Genomic DNA, 26,501 nt, shown 5'->3' on the forward strand with positions numbered 1-26,501 from the left:
CTTAAATTCAACCAAGATGAAATTTGTTTCCTTGTGGCAATAAGCTCAGCTATACTTTTTCGCTCATTGTAAGTTACGTTTATAACAATTCTCCTACAGCATCTTGAGCAACCAAGAACAAGTGATATGCTATACACAAGTAAAGGTGAAGGAGTTTCTAAATGCAGAAAATCTGTACAGCCTTTTGAGATTTGCTAGAAAGTATAATATGACTTTAACATTTGAAACTTTTATAAGAAATGCTAATATTTTGTATTAAATTTCATATAATGGTAAGTAATGAATAGGAATATTTCATATACAATTTATTTGAGAGAGTAAATTAAATTAGCTCTTGTTTGACTATATAGATATTTTAAAATAAGATATTCTAAGGTAATTGTTAGTTCTTAACTACTTTGTCACAGCTAACTAGTTTCAGTAAGAGATTTTAAAAAATAAAATATATTTTTATGACTTCTTAATGTAGCATAGCAAATGAAAACTTTATCCTAGTTAATTTAACAGTTACCTAGTTGGCTAGTTTAGAAAGAGATTAATTTATGAACTCTTTAAGAAACACCTCTCAGAATGGGAAGACCTTTCTGCATATAAAAAATACAGCATTGTTCTTCATCTCCTTGCCCATAAATTGGAGAATGTGATTATCAATAAAACTTCTTGGATTAATTATCTAAGAAACCTGAGTATCCCTGAAAAGGTGACAATGAATCAAAAACGTCTCCTTTTCCTTCTGTATTTCTGCCTGACTGCTAAGGCATCATTTAAGGTATTGCACAATAACTCATTTTAAGCTGCTTAACAAGAATCATTAATTATGGAACGGCTTCTATATCCAGCTCTATCTTAGAATACTATGTCTACATTTTGCCTCTGTGTCTCATGAAGAAACAAATGGTCCGGAGAAAATTCATCCAAAATGATTCAAGTATTAGAAAATAGGAATTTGGAAGAGGGGCATTCGCATAAGCCACTTAAGACCAAATCAAATGCACTTTCTCTTTTATTTCCCACTTTTAATATTAAGGCTTAGCAATGATTTAATTTGTTGACTCCCTTTATAGCCATTGCACCTTTCTCTCTTATCAGGGCTTTTGGCAGACATTATATATACCTCCTTAGTGTACCTAGGGTCTGAAGTTCACAGGTGAGAACAGGAAGTTTCCTAAATCACTATAATGGTAAGCCTATGAGATACACATTTGGAATGATTGCTGGCCTAGAGATTCCTACTAAAACAATAAATGTTAAACCTCCAGAAGTTAATAAGCGTTGTCATTAACATGAATGAAAATGAAAAAAATACATAATATAAATGTCTTGAATGGTCAGAGGCATAGTGACCTAGAATAGAAAGACTCCTGATGTCCTTTTCATTATGACATATTAAATAGTTTTAAAACAGAAGTATATATTTAATGAATAATAATGATTTTTTTACATTTATACAATAATTTGACTTCTTTAGAAATGCATATACTCATCCTATTTAAATTTTACAATCTCCTTGTGAAGTATGTAGAGCAGACATTACTGTGGCTGCCTGAAAGATGAAAAAGATAAAACATGGAGAGGAAGATGACTTGCCCAAGGGCATAGAATAATATGAAATGGGACTGTGACTACTAAGGTCTTCTAACCCCTTGTTTCATTTTTTTTTTTTTTTTTTTTTTTCTGATAGAGTTTATTAAAGCCAGACAATTAGTTTCCGATTACAAGTCTTATGAATGCTAATTCATAGATAACTCGGGCCACTCCATTTTGAAAGTTTTAAATTCTCCATTAACCAACTCAGAGAGCATTAGAATTTAGAGGCAAACTCTCAGGTGCAAAATGTTCGGAAAGAAACTAAAGTAAAATATCACATACTAGAAATGGAACTGGTTACATGAAAAATTCATTTGGGGCAATATGTGCGTACAAAAATATTCATTGTAGCATGGTTTGAAACTGTAAATGCTGTAGAAATACTTAAATGTCCATTAGTGGGGGAAACCAAGTAAAATATGATGTATCCATCATAAGGAAATATAGAATAATTTACGTCTGAAAGTATGGAGGAAGAAGACATCCATAATGTATTTTTCATAAATGTAGGTAGCTTGTAGTCTACATAGCATATATCCTCACATATATTTTATGATATATAGTACATATCATAAAAGTACATAGTGTATGTATCATATTATGCATATTACAATACACAGATAGCTATTTTGCTACATATTACATATCTATATCTAAATATTTTTATACAAATATATATAATGGATTCATATTTATAGGTATACCTAGCTCTGTTAATGAGATGAAATTCCATTCTTGCTGTGGCAACGAACGTAAAAACTTAGAAGTCTAAGGGTTAGGCTCAGCTATGACAAATTCATATGGTAATACCATATTTTGAAGTCTTTTGGCTGACAGCATGGAGTGCCATTAACCACTCTTTCCATTTTACGTTTATACATCGTCAAGGAGGAGACTCATGTCAAAAAGAGAATACTAAGCTGAATGGGCTTTCGGTTTAAAATGAATGACATTCTTATGTTCTTAATTGTTAAAAGGCAAATGACATGGATTAAAATAAAAGCTAGTTATGGCCTAATAAAATCTGAGAAATGTATCGAAGAAAGAGTCTTTGCTTTTTTGTTTGCTTGTGTGTATGTATTTTGGTGGCGGCAGTGTGCATATGTTGGGGTGGAAGTTGGATGAAATGCTGGTTACTAATATAGATCAGTTATCATCTCACAGAGTTATGATGATTAAAATCAAGTGACAATATTTAATAAATAATACAATACACTATAAGCTATTATTTTTATATCAAGTTATAATACTGTGATTGCCACAACAAAGACATCTCCCTTTTTCAGTAATATAATCTTAAGACAATAATATCAACTCCATTTTTAATCAAAAGATATATTTTAATGACCTAGAAACACTTTTCTCATGAGAAGTGGATGATGACTGTCACCACATAATTATGGAATGTTGTATACATTTTTGAACCCAGTTCTCTTTATTGTTCAATCATTTCATTTTTTTTTTTTTTTTTTTTTTTTTTTTTTTGAGACGGAGTCTCGCTCTGTCGCCCAGGCTGGAATGCAGTGGCGCGATCTCAGCTCACTGCAAGCTCCGCCTCCTGCGTTCAGGCCATTCTCCTGCCTCAGCCTCCCGAGTAGCTGGGACTACAGGCGCCTGCCACCACGCCCGGCTAATTTTTTGTATTTTTAATAGAGACGGGGTTTCACCGTGTTTGCCAGGATGGTCTCGATCTCCTGACCTCGTGATCTGCCTGCCTCGGCCTCCCAAAGTGCTGGGATTACAGGCGTAAGCCACCGCGCCCGGCCCATTTCGTATTTTTAAACCACTAATATAACTACCTCAAAAGGGAATTTAAATGATTGGTCATTCAGGTACCAAAATAATTCAATTCTTTACAAATATAAATATTTACAAAGCTTTACAACTAAATCAGGATCTCCCAAAGTCATTGGTTTATAAACTTCTGGGAAGGCAGAGGAGAGGGGAAGAGCTGGTCACAATAATTCTAACACACAAAACACAGAAGCCAGCTGGGCATAGTGACTCATGCCTGTAATCCTAACACTTTGGGAGGCCAAGGTGGGTGGATCACTTGAGGTCAGCTGTTTGAAACCAGCCTGGCCAACATGGTGAAACCCCGTATCTACTAAAAATACAAAAAGAAATTAGCAAGGCATGGTGGCAGATGCCTGTAATCCCAGCTACTCAGGAGGCTGGGGCAGGAGAATCGCTTGCACTCAGGAGGCGGAGCTTGCAGTGAGCCAAGATCATGCCACAGAACTCCAGCCTGGGCAACAGAGCGAGACTCCGTCTCAAAAAAATAAAAAATAAAAACAAACAAAAAACAGAAGCCTAAAGACATGATTATATCCTCTTCTCTCTGCTTATTTACAAAGAACATACAGTATATGATCTTGATAACACATTTCCTAATTTGGCAGTTTGATAAAAGCGTACCATGTTGATGGTTTTTAGCTTGTGCTTTGGTGATTATTTCAGCACTCATCATTAATAACCTGTATGTCAGCTGACACAGCTGACACAGTTAAATCAGACATTAGCATGCAGTCTCCTAAAATGCCAGACACATGAACTCTTTGCATAAGAGATATAATGGAACCCATATGATACTCCCATTAAACAATGAAACATGTGACATTAACTAAAAACAGGAAACACATCAGCAAATATGCCTGAGGAAGTTTATGGTATTTAACTCCTAAACATTAATTTTATTGTGGTGTATGAGGAACTAATTAACTGAGAGTTTCCCTTTTTATTGGAAACGGAAATACTGTTCAGAAAACTGATGAGGAGTAAATACAGCATATTTTAAGTTTATTAAGCTTGGCTCATCGACTTCTATTTATTTAAGCTAATCTCATAAGGCAATTAAATATTTCAATCAGTAACTTTATAAGGCTATTTAGCACATTTCTGAAAAATTAATCAATGTTTTAAAATACAGAATGAGTATGTGAATATATTTCTAGTTTTATACAGCCAAAACAGTGACTAAATACGTTTTCTAAAACTCATGAGCTCTAATAAAAGGAGAAGTAAAAAACAACAACAACAAAAGTTTAAAACTGGCCAGGTGCAGTGGCTCATGCCTGTAATCCCAGCACTTTGGAAGGTGGGTGGATCACGTGAGGTCAGGAGTTCAAGACCAGCCTAGGCCACATGGGGAAATGCCATCCCTATTAAAAATACAAAAATTAGCTGGGTGTGGTGGTGCATGCCTGTAACCCCAGCTACTCAGGAGGCTGAGGCAGGAGAACCTCTTGAACCTGGGAGGTGGAGGTTGCAGTGAGCCAAGATCACACCACTGCACTCCAGCCTGTGTGACAGAGTGAGACTGTCTCCAAAAATAAAAAAATAAAGAAAAAGTTTAAAACTTGGTGATTATAATAAAAACAGGTAAGGCTAAGCTTGTATTAAACCAAACAAATGTTTTCATCAGTACTCTGCTACTTTTCTGTAAACAGTTCTTTTCCTCAGTCAGAGGAAGCCTCATTCATGTATGGCAGAGTGAGTTTGATCCTAACTCAAAGAGAGTGAGTGATGAAATGTCATCAAATGCCAGGTGTGATTTTAAAATCCTTTTTTCTTTTCAAAACAACATCAATATTTTGCTCGTACTGTATTATCTCAGTCTTTATCACTTATAAATAACATAACAAGACGGGCACAATGTTAGGCACCAATTCTTAGATAATCTCATTTGATCATTGCAACAATTCCGTAAAATGGATCTTATTACATCATTGTGTAGATGTAATAAGTGAAGCTTTGTAACTTGGATTAGGACAATCAAAGCATCAGAATGAGGCAAAATCTGATCCCAAGTCCAGACTCTGTCCTTCAAAGTACCTCTCTATTTGTAGTGGCCTATTTGAAATTGCATTAATTAAATCAAAACAAATAAACAAAATATTGAATGCTTGAAATCATATTGACAAAGGAATCAATTGCTATAGACAAGTAATTGAGTATCTTCATAATACGGTACATAGCACTGTTAAGTGGAAAATAAATTTTATTATAATATTCTGTTCTGTGGTTGGCAGTATAACAGGTGAATGACAATAACTTCCAGGTTAAAAAAAAAAATCACAGTAATTTTTAAAACAAATACACTCTAGGACAAAAGTTTCCAAACTTTCTTCAATTAAGGCACCATTGATGGCTCAATAATTGTTTCATGGGACTCTTAAAAACAAAGGAAATATCCAACCACTCAATATTATTTAGTAAAGTCCAAACAACTTATCTATGATAGTTCACATAGTGTCCAATAGATGCCTCTGTATTTTCTCTAAAATTTTAAAATATCCTGTTTCCCTATGAATTAGCTATAGCACCCTGGGAATCTTCGCACACAGTTTGAGAACCATGGCACTAGGCACGTGTCCAAATGTTCTTGGTAAATATTCTCTATCTGTAGCTATATTTCATATTCAGTTTGATACTTTGAGCTACTCTTTTACTATCAAGCCAGCTCTTTTATAATTGTTGGTTTATACTGTATACAAAATGGGTTATTTTATTGGATTTTGCCATTCATGCAGATTTTTTAAATTTCCACATAAAATATCTTCCAGTTAAAATCTCTAAAGCATCTAATGGTTACAATTATATGACTGGGAACTTTATACCCAAACAGAAAAGAGAGGGGCAGAGGACTGCAGTCTCTAGTAATAAGATAATCATCCATACCTCTAATTTCTACCTCTAAAATATGTACTCTGAACAAATAGCAGTGATCCTGAACACGGGGTTCAAAGAAGCCATGTGCTGCAGAAAGAGGCCTGGAGTGAGAATGAGAGAAACTGTTTTTGACTAACCTTATATCCATCAACCACCTTATCTCAAAAGTCTCTCCCAAGTATAAAATGTGAGGCTGACACCAACACGAACATTCAAAAATTATTTTCCTTTAAAGTTGATTTTTTTGTAAAGTAGAATTTGCTCGAGGATGAGCAAAAGTAGTATCTTTCCAAAAACATAAAACTGTTCTACAGGCGCCAAAGGCATTTATATTTTATTTCAAAAAGATGTAACTGACACAAGCTTGAGAGCTCACATGTTGAAGTCTTTGATAAATAGTTTAGGATACTACTCAGACTTTCCAGCAGGGGCAAATAGACTGTGTTCTTGGACTCTTCAACCATCCACTGGGTACTTGTGTGTACTTGAGTCAATTCATTTGTACACCCAGTTATTTCATTAATTTAGAACTGAAACTTTAGTTACGTAGTTGTTCAAACTTACAGGGCTGCAATAATTATTTTCTGATTAAAATGAGCAATGATGCACAAATATAATTTACATTTGAGATTTTAAATTATCTCTTATACGGTCTGGGGTGTGTTTATGTATAACTAAGTTGAGAGTTTTAATAGAACTGAGAAGTTCAAAATACAGATTATTCAACTAATTTTTTTCTTTCCCTGAATCAACTGGTCTCTGAATGAAGCTGACTGATCAAACCAGTGTTTTCATGTAATTATTTTCAAGTTCTCTATTTTGTACATATAGAATGTATATGTATATATAGAATGTATATGTATAAAATAGAATATACACACTCTACACACACACAAATGTATGATGTATATATATAAAAATGTACACATATATAAATATATAGTGAGAGAGTGAGAGACAAAGAAAGGATTTGATTCAAGAATATACATCATTTTTATGCCCTCAGAAGTTTTCAAGTATTTTTAGGATTTTAATAAGGAAAGCAATAGCTAGATATGGATCCATGAAGTGGTTTCATGCTTAATTTCATTAATACCAAATGCCCAAACAGAATCTGAGATGCTGCTAATACTACATCAACATCTGTGAATGGATCCACATACTCATGGAAAAGAATGGACAGCAATATTCTTTAGAGTTTGTTTTCTGTCTGTCTAGTCAATTTTCTCTATGTGCCTGGCTGTGCTGCTACTAATTTACTCTTATATTGCTTAAATGATATACATTCTAGCACTCAAGAAAGGCTCAGGAACCACATTTTGTGGGTTTCCAATCCATACCATATTTCAGCTATTATGTATTTCTTAAAGAAAAAAATCTTTATGTCCAACTAAAAGCTTTTGTTTCAGAAACAGGAGATGCTAACTCAGTTTATAACGATTAGGTTCCTTAAACTGTGTGTGTATTTTTTTTTTTTTTTTCCTGTCGAGTACATTTAAAGTTTCTAGTTTAGTTCCAGAGATTTAAAATTTATTTTATGTATTTTATGAAGACATCTAGTCTAAACAGAAACATTTATCATCAGTATGTTCGATAAATGGATTGATGAAAAGTATCTGGATTTTTGATAGCAACAAATAGTGTATCTTTCACATTTGCTTGAAATTGAAAGCAAGATGGGTTGGTCAGTCTCTTTTATTGAAGACTATATAATAAATGGAAATAACTGGCAACTGGAAAAGTCATAAATGGTTGACAACTATGAGGGGAATAAATCAGGAAGTCCCACTGAAGAGCAGAAACAGCACAATTTCTTCTCCTACTTCTATTCCTTTCCTGAAATGTGACTAGGGAGGACGTCGTCTGGACTACTTTTCACTTCCAACCAGTTCTTCATTCAAACTGACTCAAAATGCCAGGGGTCAACAAGGGTGACACTTCCTTTTGCTACTGGCTTCTGCTTAGTTCTACAGTTTGGTGTGATACCAGTTTCAAGCTTGCCAGCAGCTGTAAAGGCTTTTTCCTATTTTATTTCCAAGGTTACAAAAGAAGTGGTATCATTTATAACTGTAAGCGTTAAAAGTATGAATATCAAATGGTTAATATACTAACTATTTTGGAAATGGAAAAAATTCTCCATGCCACATTACATTAACACTCAACAAATTCAGTATGCCAACTCTGTCAAATGAGAGTGAGGTGGAGTGTTTCTGACCTTTTCCAGGCCTACAGTTTTGCTATTGTTCATACTAAATGTGGTTTTCTCTTCGGCACAATATTTGCTAATGGGACTTACTTTTGCAGTTGCTTTAAAAAACTTTTTTGTTTTATTGAAAATGTAACTAATTTATATGTATATATTACAGGTGCAGTCAAAGGCAACTAATGATTTTAGAAAGTGTCGTCTTTCTTTTCTTTTCTTTTCTTTTTTTTTTTTTTTTTACTAAAAACACATGTATGGCATGTGTTTAATGCGAACAGTAATTCCTTAAGAAAACAGAAACAAAACAAAAAATCCTTCATGATTTAAAAATGAGAACTAAAAAAAATCAGAACTTAGTGTAGCAATAAAAATGAAAATTCTATTCATAGAATTTAAATTATTCTTAGAATTTAAAATATTTAGAATGAACATAGTATTTAATTACAAAAAAAAATGTTGATGTGTCTGGATGAATTGATAACCTACAAAGGTAGGATGATATGAAAAGTAATACTAGATGAATAAATTAAGGGTCCAGAGTGAGAATTCCGTTTTAAAACACCGGAAACCAAAGTAAAGAGAAAGATTTCCAAAAGTAGTATGAAAATCTCAAAGAGCAAAGCATCACACATATGTGAATTTTTATAGTCTTGAATGCAGACCACTTTTATCTGAACTCTAGAGTTGCAATCTTCTAATCTCAAACGGCTTTGCATATTTAAGAAATTACAACCCATTTCTTCTATATGATATAGAGAAAGATTTAAAGACGAGAAATAAATGTTGAAATCCCCAATGTGAGAATTTAAAACATCACCTAATAGAAAATGTAGAACTGATTTCTAGTAATGTTAGAGTTTCTCAAATTAATTAAATACTAAAGCATAACAAGATGTTAATGACACAATTTATTAACATATATATATATATATATATGCCAAAATGCACTGGAATTTAAAAACAATATTCTATGTAATTATCTAAAATAATGCTTCACTAATTTTTTTCAGTGGTATTCACTTCTATCAATGAAAATATTTCAATCAACTTGCTTTTACTATTTTCCTTCTGACCATGGTAAAGATGTTCTGGAAGATATCTAGCTTAGCAATCTAGCCCCTCTTTAGAAGGTGTTATTATTTTTATCTTACAGAATACAGTTGGCATTTTGACTATAACTTTTTCAAATGATGTATTTTTTCCTAAGACTAACAATGTGCAATTTATATTTGGGTAAGAAAGAGAGAAAGGCATAACATCACAGGCATCTAAAGTTAATAAGGAATATAAACAGTTATTCTAATATATCACTTAGCTCAAAAAAGTCCTCTATATTGCTTATGTATTCATTCATTAATTCATTCAAAAATGTTGAATGTTGTACTAAAAGTTGAGATATAACAATGAGTAAGACAGAATCAGCAACTGCTTTCAGAAAGTTTACAATTAAAGTGAAAAAGAAAATATACAGAATCCAAAGGAAGCAGGAGAGAGGGACCTAACTTAGGTCAAGTCAGGCAAGTGCTCCCTAATCTGAGCTAGAAGCGCTTCACAATATGAAGGAGAGTGAATACTGATGATGCAAGTCCAGAGTCAAGAAAAAGAATGGTTCGGTCTCAGAACTCAAAAGACTGGTGAGAATTTAGGCTGTAAATATTTGGAGGAGACAAATGACAGAAGGTGAACTCATTCACATTAGGAAATTTGGGGTTATCTCACTGTTAAAAAGGTGGTAAAAAGCATATTCCTATGTCATCTGTGCAAAAAATTAAATGAATCCACGAATTACATTCATACATTAACAATACACTGTAAATAGAAGTTATGAAATTGAGTTATACAGAATATTGGCTTCAGAAGCACAGACTGAATCTAAGCCCTTTTAAATACTAACACACTTCTCCACACATTCTGTGTGTTTCCTCTTTAAAATAAAAATGCAATATAGGTGACCTCATTTCTTGGTGTGGCAGTAATATTAAATTGCCTAATTTAAAGCTTTGCCCTCCACCCACTCCCAGATGAAAAATCAACAGTACTTACTACATCCAGCCTTATAGCTGAAGCCTGGAGGGAGGAGGAATCCTTGCTGGGCAGCTGCAGCCAGTGTCCGTTGATCAGGAGGGAATACGGGAATCATTAATGGCGGCAGCTGACCTTGAACCTGCTGAACGTGATAGAGCGAATCAAAGAGAAGAAGTTTCGATGCTCCATGCTTCTTCCCACCCTCCTTATTTCATGATAAAAGAAAATCATTTATTCAATTTAAAAGACTGGCATAGAAGCTTGCTGGGATACTGGCCTTGAGGATATGCTTTGGGACTACCTTAAACAGCAGAACTAGAAAATCCTAGAGCTGAAAGGTATTGCTAAATCGACTCTCTAACACGATGAATAATTTCCCTACATGATATCCTTGGCAGTGATGAAAATATCACTACTTTGCATGATAAGCCTTTTTCTTATTGCACTAATGAAATGGCTCAAAAATTACCCCATAGAATGAACTGAAATCGCCCTCTGCAAATCCTACTTGTTGGGACTAATTCTACCGTCTAAAACAAAACTAAACCTGTACCATTTTATATGTAAATAGCTCTCCATTATTTGAGGACAAATTCTCAAGTTAACACATAATATTGAATTTTTGAATTCTTGAATACAGTAATCGACCTGGAAGAAAGATTACAGAATAGCTAAAACTTTAATCTTTCTTTTTTTTTTTTTTTTTAATAGAAGAGGTAAGTAATGCCAAAAGATAACTGACTTGCCACAGAATTACTTAGACCTGGGTCTCGAATTCAGTCTCTTGAATTCTGCTACAGATTCTCTGCACAATATTTTTGCCTGTATCTATCCCTTTGGAAGCAATTGAACCACTCCTCAGACCACAGGGTCTCCGTTTTGGTTGTCATCTTGTCCCATTCTCAGAGTATGGGGCTATATTGGTTAATAAATAATCCAGCGCAATAGAATCACTATCTTCTTTGAACTGAATAGGAATTTTTAGAAATATAACCTAATGTAGCCATTTCTGCAGCCTTGCCACATTATTAGAGATTTGTCATTAACTAAAATAGTTTTATTTGAATAAATATTTAAGCAAGATCTCCCTGGTAAAAATGATTATTGGTTAGTGTTTACTGATGGATGGATATGTAGATGGTAATTTGGGATCATGTTTAAAATTACATTTCTGACAATTTATTCTCCTCCACTAGTCTTCCCACACAGTGAACAGTTATTTGTAAAATATTTAATAAAATATCTACTATGTGCAAGAAACTGAGGTAGGCAGTGGAGATGCAATAGTGAACAAGAAAACCAAAATCCCACATCTATGAAGCCTTGATTATAGTAGGGATGATGGTGGTGAAAAAAGTAAAAGAAACAAACACACAAAGATAATTACATATCAATTCAGTCACTAATCCTAACAGCACCTCTGAATTGTCTTTCAGATCTGTTTTCTTGTTTTTCAAGTCACATCACGCATTCCTAGGGTTCTTACGATTCTTAGAGTTCTCATCATTTCTCACTTTAAAAGCCCACCTTCAATTTCTCCTTTATTTAATCTTCTACAGTAAACCTCTGAGCTATTTCTGAGATTTTGGTTGGTGAGTGTGGGGGGCAGCAAGTACTGAGAGAGGGAGAAGGGGAGGAGAGGAAGGGTGAAAGAGAAGGCAATGTGTGTGTGGTGGTGGGGGTGGTAGACAGGGGGAGAGAGAAAAGCAATGTGTGAATGGTAGATCTGTTTTCAGCAATGACACCAAATTACAAAGCATTATATAGGGAAAGTTTTATTGGTTATATTGTTAATTGGTTATTATTTGTATATAAAGCATTCTTGTTATGGTGGTTTTTATCTAGATAATTTATACCTTAACAGTTTATAATATTCTTTCAGATGAAATTTTTAGTATTTTAAGGAATAAATTGCAATGAATTCTGGAGCTTTTATGAAATCTGTGCATTCTAAACTTCGGTCTTTTATAGATTAAATTATTAAAATGCATTTTGTTTTAGTATTATAATTTGTTTTAGTGTCTAAATTTTTCAAGATCCACTTGTAAAGAGTGACATCAAAATTTAAAGCTGAGAAAGACCCTAGAGATTATCAGCAACAACATAATCATCACGCTGATGAGGAAATAAGACCTAGCTTGGCCAAATAAATTGTTCAAGATCGCATATTTAGCTAAAACCAAACTTACACTGGAACTGCATCTCCTGACTCAATCTAGTGAGGGGAAGTAGGAGATAGAGGAACTACAAGGTGGAAATAAAGGAACTAAATGAAAAATAAACCTAATTTCCCAGTCCCAGTGATGGGTTTTTATTAGACCATCATAGAACAGACTGTAGAGAACTGTACAGTAAATAATAAGAATACAGTAAACAGTAAGATAAATGTAATCCAAAATGTGTAACTAATCTATGTGAGCGACTAAAAGCACATATCAAAATATTGTTAATCCTGATTATTTGTGGATTCTGTATTTGCAAATTTGCCTATTGGCTGAAATTTACTCATACGCAATTTTAATAATGCCACTTTCCTGGTCATTTGCAGACGTGCACAAAGCAGGTAACAATTTTGTTGATAATTTTTTCTTTAAAAGTCTCCCAAGAATAATGCTTAAGGGTCTAGTGTTTATGAGGCAAGAGGGCTGTGGTGTGACTTATGGAGAAGACTATGTGTTAAATAAGCTTTGCTCAGGCATGAGTTATCCTGCTGTTGGCTGTGAATTCAATGTTAATGAATCAATAATAAATATTTAAAAAGGTATTTTTAAATAACAACACACACAAAACGAAGTTATGTATTGATAAGCTGATGCAAAGGTTGTGACCAGAAGCTGCCAAGAACCTATCTATACTTCCTTTAGGAGCAATTGTTCAGCATTCACTAATTCAGTGTTCACAGGAACTTTATAGACCATAACACATATAAATAATGAGCAGTGACTGTATTATTCCTATATCTTGATGGATTTTCATTGCACTGCTGCGGAAATTTAGCCAACATTTGGGAGAAAAGGACACACGATATCAAAACAATATGTTTTTTGGGTAGATTCTAAAACTAACTTGGTATAGGGTTAGTAATTCATTCTGTATATTTTCTAGTTTTGAATATTTCCAAATCCTAATCACTATTAATTTTTTTTTACTGAATGTATGAAATTTCCTTTAAACCACTAATTAAAGTTGAAAATGTGTGACACTTATCAATAAGTTTCAACAAAATACTTTTGTCATAAATTTTTAAAAGATGGGGGCACGTTATTCACAGGTTAAATAATTCAAAATACACATAAGAGGCTACTTCCTATATTTTGAAAACTTTTTAAAAATCCTGTCTTAATGCTTTTTGTGTCTACTTCAAGATACTACATAGTCTCTAAAATGTTATGAATCCAATACAAATCAATTATATTATCCCGTTTATGAATAACAAGTAAATGCCTATCAATTACTCATAGTTAAATATTTTATATTTTATATAAATGTTCTATTGTTGAAACATTCAATGGCTTCAAGAAATTAACATATTAAGTAGATTCTTAAGATTATTTAATCTGAATTTCATTACGTCCCTATTTATTTAGTTATTCAATCGACATTTGCTAAGTAGAATATGCAGTTTGTGGTAACTAGGGATTAAAAGATGAATTCACATACGTGGATGCTCTCTAGGAGCTCTGAATCTGGTGGGGCAAATAGACAGATAGTTATAATGCACTCCTGTTAACCCAATAATACAGACTTGTATAGGATACTATGGAAGTACAGAAAAGAGGCTCCTAACACAACCAGGAGGAGTCACTAAAGGCCCTGTGAAAGCAAGTGTGGCAGGTATAGGACTTGAATAGGTAAGGAGCAGAGACAGAGACATAAGAAAAGGAACAGGGGCAAGAAAAAAGCATCATGTGAGGGAGACACTACCAGCAGTTAGGAATGGCAAAAAATATAAAGAAAACAGTGGTGAGAGGTCTGCCTGAATCAGTCTATGCATTAGGGTAAGAAACTAGAGATTTCCCCTGTAGGCTCTGGGGAATTATGGAGGGATTACATTAGGGTCAGTAGAATACCCTGGTGGATATGGAAAAGAGATTGGAGAGGCCCATAGAGACCAAGTGGGAAGTTAATAAAAGGGAACAGATTATGAGGGCTTGATCAGTAGAACAGTGATGGATGAGGAGAAAAAAAAAAAAAGAAATATTTAAGGGAAAAAAATGGCAGTACTCATAGATGAAAAAATGAAAAAAATCAAAGATAATGTTTACTTGATGTCACTCTACTTATAGTGGCATCAAACAACTAAAAACTCAGAGTAGTAGTGATGATTTTCATGCAAAAATGATGGCTACGGGTTTGAATATGACGTCACTGAGGTGGCTGAATGATGCTGCATTGGAGTTATTTTTCCAGCAGATGGACACTCCAGTCTGAAGCTGAGGGAGGAGATCTTCAGAGGCCACAGTGTGGGGAGTCATAAGTTAATGAGAATAAACTAGACAATCTAGAAAAGATCTGAAGGAGGCCGGGCGCGGTGGCTCAAGCCTGTAATCCCAGCACTTTGGGAGGCCGAGACGGGCGGATCACGAGGTCAGGAGATCGAGACCATCCTGGCTAACACGGTGAAACCCCGTCTCTACTAAAAATACAAAAAACTAGCCGGGCGAGGTGGCGGGCGCCTGTAGTCCCAGCTACTCCGGAGGCTGAGGCAGGAGAATGGCGAAAACCCGGGAGGCGGAGCTTGCAGTGAGCTGAGATCCGGCCACTGCAGTCCAGCCCGGGCTACAGAGCAAGACTCCGTCTCAAAAAAAAAAAAAAAAAAAAAAAAAAAAAAAGAAAAGATCTGAAGGAAAAAGGGGAACAGCTTAACATCATCTGGGTTCCAACAACAGTTCAACAAAAGGTGGAGAAAAGGAGCCTATTGGCAGATAAAACTAAAGTTAGACAAAAATTTAAAAAATCATGAAGGGAATGGTATAACAAAAGCCAAGGGAATTTCAAGATTGAGGGAGTAAACTAATTGTGAAAAACAAAACAAAAAGCAGAAAGTATTTGAGAGACAAAAATAACATCTCTGGGAATGATCAGAAGATGAATTTATAACAACACCACTTCCATTAGAATAGAGGGTAGAAATCATACTGTAAAAGGTTGAGCACTGAACGACAGGCAACGAAAAGGAGAAAGCAAATGTAGACTATTCTTCAGAGAAAGTTGATGCGAGGTGAGGAGAGACATGGATAGTAGCTGTAGAAGGATGTAAAGCAAAGCAAAGACTTTTTTTTTCAGGTAGCACGGTTCTGAGCACATTTATTGGCTGAAAGGGGTGAATAGAAATGGAGAGTTTTAAATGTAGGAAAGAGAGAAACTAACCAAAATTCCAGAGGAGGCTAGAAGACGTGGCAGAGGTGGAGGGATTAGTTTAGAATGAGAGTAGCATCTCATCCTCTGGGCCCTGAGGAATGGAGCTATATAATGGATGAAGGCAGATGTGCTTTATGGATAGGGAAAGGGGAAGGTAAGGAAAATCAGGCCTGGCAGAAGAAATTTTCTCAATGATAAGGCAAGGTCATATCCAGAAAATTAGAGAGATTGGGAGTGAGGAAGAAAACTGCAACAAGGTTCCAGGAAGATCTTGATGATCACTGTGAGAAATGAAAGAGAAAGCAAACCACAGAAATTAAAGAGTGATAGAAGATGCCAAGACCTTAGGTGAGACCACATGAATTGGTCTCCCTTTTCTGTGATTTTTCTCAAAACGTGCCTAGTAACCGTGATTGAGGATCAGAGAAGATGAACTCCAGCATTCAAGGGAAGAGAAGTGGACTGGAGGACTTTAGCAAAGACAGGTTTTGAGGAAATAAAAATTGCTTTTGATCAATAGGCTTTGGGTTTAAAAACGTGCGAGGCCTGGAAGGCATCACCAGACTGGGAAAAATACAGGAATCAAAGAACTGGAAGAACTCCATGATCTTAAGGAACAGGTCTTATGTGAGTTTGTATGAAAGCTCAAACAGCACAAACTTATGGTAGGATATTTGTTTAAATTACACACACAAATGTTAAAATGAAAGGCAGCTCTATGGTTTATGTCAGCACAATTACAAATAAACTGTAATATCTAAAACTTTTTCAAATGTTCCTCAAGAGTTGAGTCCGATGAGTGCTATAGTGTTCAAATACACACCATCCTTAGGGATCAGTTCACCTACAAGTGAAATTCAGTCACCTTCAGTGGGGAGCATAGCAGCTGTTTAGAAGCACACAGCAACAATACACAGCAGTTTCCGAGCAAATGAAGAATATAATATCCAAATGAGATTACAAGAGGGGTTTAGGTAGGCAGAATATAATTACCCAAACTGGAGTAACCAGGATAACAAAGCTAACTTTCCACCATTAGCAAGAAGAGACATGGGATCGTCAATGACCCCTAATAGTCTGATTTTTCATTTCATATAAAAGAAAATCAATTTGTCAGTTTTTCCTACCCAATGCAATGGTCTTTAGGAAAAATTAAAAATAAAGGAGTCAATTTATCTTCCAATTAATCTACTAGGAAGACTAAGGAACATCTCATTGAGGAATACAGGCACATAAAAACATTGCTAAAATTGCAATCCCTGCCTCTCACTTCCCAACAGTCATATTGAAGTTGTATCACCTCTAATTTCATTTGATTCAAGACAAAGACAAAGTAGCCATATTCTTTTAGAACAAAAATGAACAGCCATGTGGATTTTTTACATAGTACTCTTCTTCGGCAAAAAGCCACAGAACTTTTTTTAAAAATCGTTTCCAAGGATGAAAGTGACTTTGCCAAGCAAAGTGGCTTCAAAACAGGCCTCAAAAATACTAATAGAAAGACAGATGGTTCTACTAAGAGCTTGGCTGCCAAAGTGGAAAAAAAAAGTAAAAAACAAAAAAAAAAAGGAGTGATGCTATTGAAGCTGACTGCAAAGTTATCTGATGACTACAAATACTTTTGTCCCATAGCAAGTGCTAACTCTGCCTCCAGGGCTGATATAGCCAAAATACTAACTTCCCCACATCCAATCCCCCTGTATTCCTACCCCTCCTAAATGAAACCTGTCAGTGCCAAGCCCCACAAAACAGCACAAGCATGCACTTGATTCTGACTGACTGCTCTGCAGAAGCAAAATATTGCATTGAAGAACTCCTATTTAGGAATAGACCCACAAGGAAAATTGCTTTTCTTTTCAAAACTGCCTGTCACATTTTCTTTTTCTAATTCCCCTCTTCCTCCTCCTTCCTGTCACCAAAGGGCCCCTGGGCCCTATGAGTTCATATGATACAAACTCAATTTGTATAAAGAAGGCAAGATGCAGCACCACAGAGAGGTGAAGATAGTTTGCAAGGATAGAGAAATAATCCAGTCAAGACACAGTGCAATTTTCTTTCCAAACTACTACTACAATAATACCTCTACTTTATTTCCTTCAGGGCAACTGTCATTTCTTTTTAACCAGATTGCTACTAGATATAATAGAAACTGAAATATTATATGGTCACTGACTCCTTCTTTCAATGCCTCATTTCACTACTGCATTTTTACTTTTGCATGATGTGTTTATTGTTGGCAGTGTTACTAGGATACAACCACTTTCAAAGGATATAGAATTAAGACCTCTGTTACTTTAACACAATAAAATTTCATTCTTAATGCTATGCGGGTTTGTCTTAAAAATCCTTGTTGTCTAATAGTAAACTTTATTTTCAAACCTGAAGCTTTGTTCTTACAAAGCATTAGTTCTTACTAATACACATTCAATTCATATCAAATTTCAAAAAATGATGACATGTATTATAAATGCAATACATGTTTAAACAAAATATATTTGTTGATTTCAGGTATAATCTCCATATTAAAAGTTGCTAATCATAGAAACTTAAGGGTTGCAAAAACATGGTGTAAAATAAGAAAATGATGAAAAGATATGGGAGAAACACAGCTATTTCATTTGCCAAAAATCATTTTGAGCTGAATAAATGAATTCAAATGGTAATTATTAAAATATATTAGATAATTCATTATTTAAAATTGAGTGTTTATTCTAATATATAGCTATTTCTTAAAGTATTATTTTTCTACAGCTGTTGCTTGATCAAATCAAAATCTTTGTTATACAATTCTACTTGTTTCCTAAAGCGTGTGTGACTATTTGTATTACTTATTGTGGTTATTGACCACAATACAGCATGGTTCATTTGAGTATGCTTCTCTGTTAATGTGAACAGAATCAAGCTTCGCAAATACTACTAATTCAATCTTATTTTGTATCATGCATTACTACATTAATTGTCATTTACAAGAAAATGAATGAGAACATAAAATACAGTGATCAACATGAAATATAATATAGTTTTCAGTTATATTTCTTAGGTATCCATGATTAGAAAACAATAAAATTCACTATTAATTTCTAATTTGTGATGTTTTACCCAATGGTTTATATTAGATTATCAGTGATTTTTTCCCCATGTAATATAAAATTAATATAAATGTCAGTATTCTTATGTTGAATTTCAGCTCAATGTAAGTTCTTTAAAAAAAATCTCAAAAACTAACAAATGTGGGCAGGGATGAGCTGGGGGCACAGGTAATGGGTTTCTTTTGGGAGTGATGAAAATGTTCTGGTGATGGTTGCAAACCATTGTGGATCTATCAAAAAGCACTGAATTATATACTTTAAAAGAGTAAGTTTTATGGCATGTGAATTATATCTCAATTTAAAAAACTAACCAAAGCCAGTAAAAAAAAAAAAAAAAAAAAAAAAAAAAAACTTACAAAAATATATAACTTCACTAATACCTGAAGCAGGATTGAGTGTACTTTGAGATAGGCATGTTTTGGAAAAATGTTTTGCATTTTTATAAAGCGCTGTCACAAACACTAGTTCATGCATACTTTATCCAGCCTCCTAGAAATCAGTAGGTCTGGTGTTATTTCCAATTTTATGAATGAGGAAAACTGATAGGAAAACAAACAGTTTTGGGGACTTACACATGGTCACATAGCCACAAATTCTTTCATTATTCTTAGCAAAGTATAAATCAACAAACAGTAATTTCCTGATATAAAAATCCTGATTCAGATACAGAGTACAGAAAAACTAACAAAATTAATTCCCAAATATTTTCTCACCATAAAGAGGAATAATTTTTTTTTTTTTTTTTTTTTTTTTTTTAGAGGGAGTTTCGCTATTGTCACCCAGGCTGGAATGCATTGGCACAAACTCGGCTCTCTGCAACCTCCACCTCCCAGGTTCAAGCAATTCTCCTGTCTCAACCTCCAGAGTAGCTGGGATTACAGGCACACGCCACCACTTCTGGCTAAGTTTTGTATTTTTAATAGAGACGGGGTTTCACCATGTTGGCCAGGTTGATTTCGAATTCTTTACCTCAGATGATCCACCTGCCTCAGCCTCCCAAAGTGCTGGGATTACAGGCATAAGCCACCACATCTGGCCAAAAAAGAATAATTTTTAAAAGCTAAAATTCTATTATGTCTTAAGAGATTTTTATACCAAGGGTGGCATTTTGGCTGATTTTAATTTTCATCTTTATATTGTGCCTTATTTTGCTTTTTGTTTTCTGCACAAAATATTTTTCAAAATTGCTCTATATGTACTACTATATAATATATATACTACTGTATAATACTTTAACAATCTGAAAATGGAGCAGAAAAATAGAGATGCAATAGAACGTCACAGTACCTGGCATAATATAAAAGGATATTTAACATAGTAACTGCTATTTGGTGTTAATTTCTTAATACACCCTATCCTGAAGATCTTAAATTGTTAGTCAGCTTTGCCTATTTTGGTAGAAAACAGAAATTTATTTTTTGATATTTGACTGAAGAAAGATTGATCATAAAATGTTAACGTTTCACTCCAACCGGCTAATTTTCATAAAAAGTATCTGATACTCACATTTACTTCAAAGCCTCTTGAAATCATTATAAGATTACAAGAGGGGTTTAGGTAGGCAGAATATAATTACCCAAACTGGAGTAACCAGGATAACAAAGCTAACTTTCCACCATTAGCAAGAAGAGACATGGGATCGTCAATGACCCCTAATAGTCTGATTTTTCATTTCATATAAAAGAAAGTCAATTTGTCAGTTTTTCCTACTCAATGTGATGGTCTTTAGGAAAAATTAAAAATAAAGGAGTCAATTTATCTTCCAATTAATCTACTAGGAAGACTAAAGAACATCTCATTGAGGAATATAGGCACATAAAAACATTGCTAAAATTGCAATCCCTGCCTCTCACTTCCCAACAGTCATATTGAAGTTGTATCACCTTTAATTTCATTTGATTCAAGACAAAGACAAAGAAAGATTGATCATAAAATGTTAACGTTTCACTCCAACCGGCTAATTTTCATAAAAAGTATCTGATACTCACATTTACTGAAGAAAGTAAATGTATCTGATACTCACATTGACCTTGACGTTGACTGGTTTCTTGCTGATCTCTCCCACACCACTATGTATTCTGTGCAATGAACTTTCAATTATAACAACTTTAACATTTTTAATATCTTGCCTATGTTGGTTTACTCTTCCTCAAACGACCGACAATTCTTTCTGGCCAAGAGACATTTTATTCTTCTATCCGTCCTCAGAGTGCAGACTGCACAGTGTAGCTGAAAATTTCACTTGACTTAGCCCAGAAATAACCCCAAGCCTACAAGGTCAACTAATTTTCAACAAAGGCACCAAGATCACACAATGTGGAAAGGATAGTCTCTTCGATAAAAGGTGCTGGGAAAGCAGGGTAACTACATGCAAAAGATTGCAATGTGACCCTAAGCCATACACCACACACAGAGAAAGTCAACTGAAAATGGATTAAATACTTAAATGTAAGACCTGAAACAAGAAAACTCCTAGAGGAAAAAAACACAGAAAAAGCTTCTTGGGACTGGCGTTGGCAATGATTTTTTAAATATCACACCGAAACCTCAGGCAGCAAAAGCAAAAATAAACAAGTGGACTTCTTCAAACTAAAAAGTTCTGCACAGCAAAGGAAATAATCAACAAAATGAAAAGAAAGCCTATGTATTGGGAGAAAATATTTGTGAACTATGGGGGTTAATGTCCAAACCACATAAGGAACCCAACTAAAAAATTCAACAAAGGACCTGAACAGACATTTTCCCAAAGAAAACATAAAAATGGCCAATAGGTATGGTAATACCTATCAATCATCTGAGAAATGCAAATCAAAGCCACAATGAAATACCACTTCATATCTATTAGGATGGCTATTATCAAAAAGACAGGAGATAAACGTTGGCAAGAGTGTAGAGAAAAGGGAATCTGTATGTTGTTGGCAGGAATGTAAATTAGCACAGCCATTAATGCAGGGATGGTGAAAATGGGGAGATGTAGGTCAAAGGGGACTAAATTGCAGTCATATAGGATGAACAAATCTAGAGATCTAATGTACAGCATGAGAGCCATAATTAATAAAATTATATACTGAAAATTTGCTTAAAGAGTAGATTCTAGGTGCTCTTAACACCAAAAAAAAGTAATTATGTGAGGTGATGGACATGTTAATTTACTTGACTGCAATAATCATTTCACTATGTATATGTACATCAAAATATCATGTTGTATACCCTAAATATACACAAATAAAAAAAGCAAATGAATAACTGAATATTTTTTATCCATGAACCCCTAAAAAAGCTACACTTTATACTCAAAACAACTTTTTCCTTAAAACCCGGCGTTAAGTGTCGCTGTCTTTATGAAGACTATCCAAACTCTTCAAGCAAAATACATTCATTCATTGAGTGTTCACTTGGTGCCAGGTATTGTTCCAGTCTCTAGGGACATTGCAACGAATAAGGCAAGTGCTGTGAAGTAAGTGAAGCTAGGGCAGAGGAAAAGGAATGCTGGGGCAGAGGCTGCAGGTTTCAATGTGGAATCCATGATACAGTGACATTTGAAGACATGGAGAAAGTCAGACAATAAACCTCTGAAATACGTAGTATAATGAACTATGTAATGTCTTGAATTATGGCACTTTTCTCTCCATTTTCTGGAAGAGGAGACGCAGAAAAACCTAAGTTAACAGTGTTCTTACTGTGTTCAACAATGTTGCCCTCTCCTGTCTGTCCTCCATACAACTCTCCCATTAGGTTGACATTATCTGTGTCTGTCTCTATGGCTAAGCTGCCTGAAGAGTAAGGGCATAGCTAACTCATATTGGTATCCACAATACCTAGCTTAATGCCTCAAACATAATAAATGCTCATTATTTCTTAACTGAAGTGATTATTTAAAAAGATATTCACTATTATAAAAGCTTATTTATGTTTTAGCTTTAATTTCTTCTTGTAGTTACTAGCTTATTAAAACATTCATATTATACAGTGGATCTTAGGCTTTATTCCATTTTCATTCAGGATTCATGACTTTTCCTCAAAGTAATGCCTTGAACTATGGAAAATAATTGATTCAATTTCCCTCCACCCTTTCCATTCTGCTCCTCAGATCCTAGTTTCAGCCTTGATGATGCCCACAGTTAGGTTTTGTGTGTTTCATTAGATGGAGAGAAATAAAAAACTTATGTGTCCTTAATAAAATAACCCAAGAACTGCTTTTACATGTTCTTTAAGATAAAAACCAAATCTTGATTACTTATGTGAAATGAATGTAAGCTTATGAGAAAATCAGAAATAATTAGAAAATAAGTTCAAGTGTGAGAGACTGTGTGCCGTTAAACACATTTAAACTTTTTGCTACCTTAGTTACCAGGAATATAAAGTAACATAACTGGAACATATAACAATACATGAAATACAGAGCTTTAGCTGAAGACATGATCCGTATATGTGGGAAAAAACCCAACAAAACTAAAGCAAAACAAAAGCTTTTCAATAAAAATTCAAATCAATAGCTGCATCCTTAAACTCTGTGCATTATTCTTATTTTGTTGCAGAAGGTAAATGTGATTATCCTGCTTATATTTCCTTTGTTCAAATTTCCCAGTGAGTAATTTCTATTTTTTAGCTAGCAGGTGCTAGATTGGTGTGAATGGCTAGTGATTAGATATTTATTTGCTTGTAGCATGCAGAGTATACTGAGTCAGTAATGAAAAATGTTACATTAGTGGTAAGAAGCCCTTAGTGTAGGGCTTCCCACAAACAAAAACAAAGATAACATTTCAATACAGCTCCCCCAATTCAACTATATTAGGGCCAAGTTAATGTCTAGTTCCAATCTTTAGGATGTGAAAAATCATGCTCTTTGAGTAATAATGGATGCAGTCTCACAGTATCTGATGGAACACAGCACTAAGATGCTTGTCTAACTATACCATAGCTAAGGACACACTAGCAGTTTGCCACTCACTAGAACACTTGTCACCGAAAATAAAACATGTGTGAAATTACCAAAAAGGCCATGGTAGATGTTTCTTGAGCTGAAAATGTGAAATATTTTTGTAATTGGACAATCCATTGAACATAGTGTCATTTATGTAATCATGAATTTTTAAATCTTCTAGTCAAGAAGAAATATTATACAATCTACCATTGTAAATATATCCAATAATAAGGAATAGCACATTACTTGCAAAAATCTGAGCAAAGTATGGCTAATTTTACTACTTTGCTAAATTTACTTTATACTTTCCAGCACAAAGCACTGTAACCTGCCTACACATAATGACAATATTTAAATAAAGATGAATTATGTAATACCATGGGTACCTTACTAAATCTATAGACTGCTTTCTTAATTAGAAATTATTTTCCTTTGTCATCAAAATTATGGCAATTCTAATTTTATATAGACATTTTATGGGATGAAAAGAGAACATAGACTGACAACATGAATTCTTTCCATCCACTTGCCCTCTACCAAAAGGACTTTGATGGGCAGTTAATGTTAGTAATTATTCTGTTTCCTTCAGCTTCTTTTATAACGCATTTTTTTCTGCATTGACCTTTGCGCAATTCTATCTTTACTCTTTGAAACTCACAAAAACCCTATAAGATAAATATTTTCATCACCCCTATTTTACAGATAAACAAACTGAGGCAAGCCTAAAGTCAAACAGATAACAAGTAAAAGAGCTGGAATTCAAATCCAGGCCAGCCTACCTACAAACTAGGCTTTTAATCACTATACTTTCACTTGAGCAAAGTATAAAATACTTATAAATAAATCTTACATATCAAAATACATTATAATTATAAATTAATCTTAAATATCAAAATAAATTATAACTTGTATAAAAACATTAAAAATGGCAAAAACTTTGACACAGCATGAAAATAATTATTTCAGCATGTAAATTCTTCTAAAGTATGGCTAACGGTTACAAAAAACTACTATTAAACATTAGATACCCTAGGAATATTTTCTGCTATAATACAAGTAGATCCTGGCTGCATAATAACCAATATACTTTTTTTAAATGCAGAGCCTCCAAGAAAGTTGCAGGTAGGAGGAAGAGAAATCTAGTAAATCGAAAGTAGTTTGGAAGAATAAGGTAAAAAATGTAGACAGCACCTAGAACCTAAGATGACGCCTTGGGTCCCTCCAAACCTCACTCTCTCACACTAACCCAGGACAATCAAAGGGGATATTCCCTTGGTGAAAGATTAGTTTAAAAAGAAAATCTTGCAATTAAGAAAGGTGAGGATACCAGGATCTTTCTACAGTGCCTTTGGTAGAATACCACTGCTGCTGTTGCTGCTGCTAATGCTGCTGATTCTTTGACAAATATTTATTAACTGCCTATGATGTATCAGATGCATTTCTAAGTACTTGAAATACTATAGTGAATAAAACAATAAAAGCCTTGATATCATGAAGGCTACCATCCATTGCAATAAAATGCTAATGAAAATAATGTACTACTATAAGGCAATCACACAGACTTTACCTAACTTAGATCTGGAATTCAACCCAAAACTTCTTAATGGTCAGTAAAAACTCAATCTCCAAAATTCGAAATAAGTGTTTCCTAGTTTGTACTGCTCACTAGAAACTTGTAGAATAACTCAGTTCAGTATTTAAGCAGCATCAATTTAGATACTCCGATTCCCACAGACGAAGTTCAGCCAAACATTAATACATAATTTAAATTTAACAATATTTCATACATGAGGAATGATTCAGCATGTGTGAAGCAGAATAAGGAAAACAGCAGATTCAGATACCCAAAGATATCGATGTAGTGGATAATCAGATAAAAAATAAAATAACATGCTTAAAATATCTGCTTATAAAAAAGTTGCAATAAAAATTAGTAACAAGTTAAAAAAAACAAAGAAGAAGTTCAGGAAGATTTGAAAAATTATTGCAAAGCACTTTGAGAAATGAAAAATATAGTAACAGGCCGGGCATGGTGGCTCACGCCTATAATCCCATTACTTTGGGAGGCTGAGGTGGGCAGATCGCTTGAGCTCAGGAGTTCAAGAGCAGCCTGGGCAATAGAGCGACAACCCGTCTCTACTAAAAATACAAAAATTAGCCAGGTGTGGTGGCATATGTCTATAATCCCAGATACTTGGGAGGCTGAGGCATGAGAATACCTTGAACCCAGGAGGTGGAGGCTGCAGTCTCAAAAAAAAAAAAAAAAAAAGGAAAAGAAAAGAAAAAATAAGAAAAATATAATAACGGAAATTTAAAACTCATCAAATAGACAGCAAATTAGATGTAAGTGATGGGAAATGTCACTAACCATAAAAGAAATCCAAAGAAATGAACCAGAGCTCAGTTCACAGAGACAGAAAGATGGAAAATATGAAAGAGAAGTGTCACAGAGTCTAAAATAAGACGGTTTAACAAATGTCTGGTTAAAAATTTTAGGAGAATTTTTTTTTTTAAATGGAGAAAGGCAATATTCTAAAAATTAATGACTGATGACTTTTCTGAATTTGAAAGGTAAAGGCCCATAAATGCAATGGGTAAAATTTACACAAGCAGAACAAATGAAAAGAAAAAGTCACTTAAT

At 34.2% G+C, this 26,501-nt stretch overlaps 1 protein-coding gene across 8 annotated transcripts in view; it reads right to left on the reverse strand.

The window, feature by feature from the left end:
• Positions 1–26,501, reverse strand: part of SOX5 (SRY-box transcription factor 5) — a 1,032,593-nt gene that overhangs the window by 126,589 nt on the left and 879,503 nt on the right. For 5 of the 8 annotated variants that reach the window (XM_073020544.1, XM_073020543.1, XM_073020541.1 and 2 more), the window contains one exon: positions 10,505–10,628. In XM_073020544.1, the coding sequence (XP_072876645.1) occupies positions 10,505–10,628 (124 nt within the window). The remainder of the gene's footprint in view (positions 1–10,504; positions 10,629–26,501) is intronic. The other 3 variants (XM_073020542.1, XM_073020546.1, XM_007967908.3) reach the window with 1 other exon arrangement.

Source organism: Chlorocebus sabaeus, chromosome 11 (assembly GCF_047675955.1).
Source record: "Chlorocebus sabaeus isolate Y175 chromosome 11, mChlSab1.0.hap1, whole genome shotgun sequence".
In the NCBI taxonomy this organism is placed as follows: domain Eukaryota; kingdom Metazoa; phylum Chordata; class Mammalia; order Primates; family Cercopithecidae; genus Chlorocebus; species Chlorocebus sabaeus.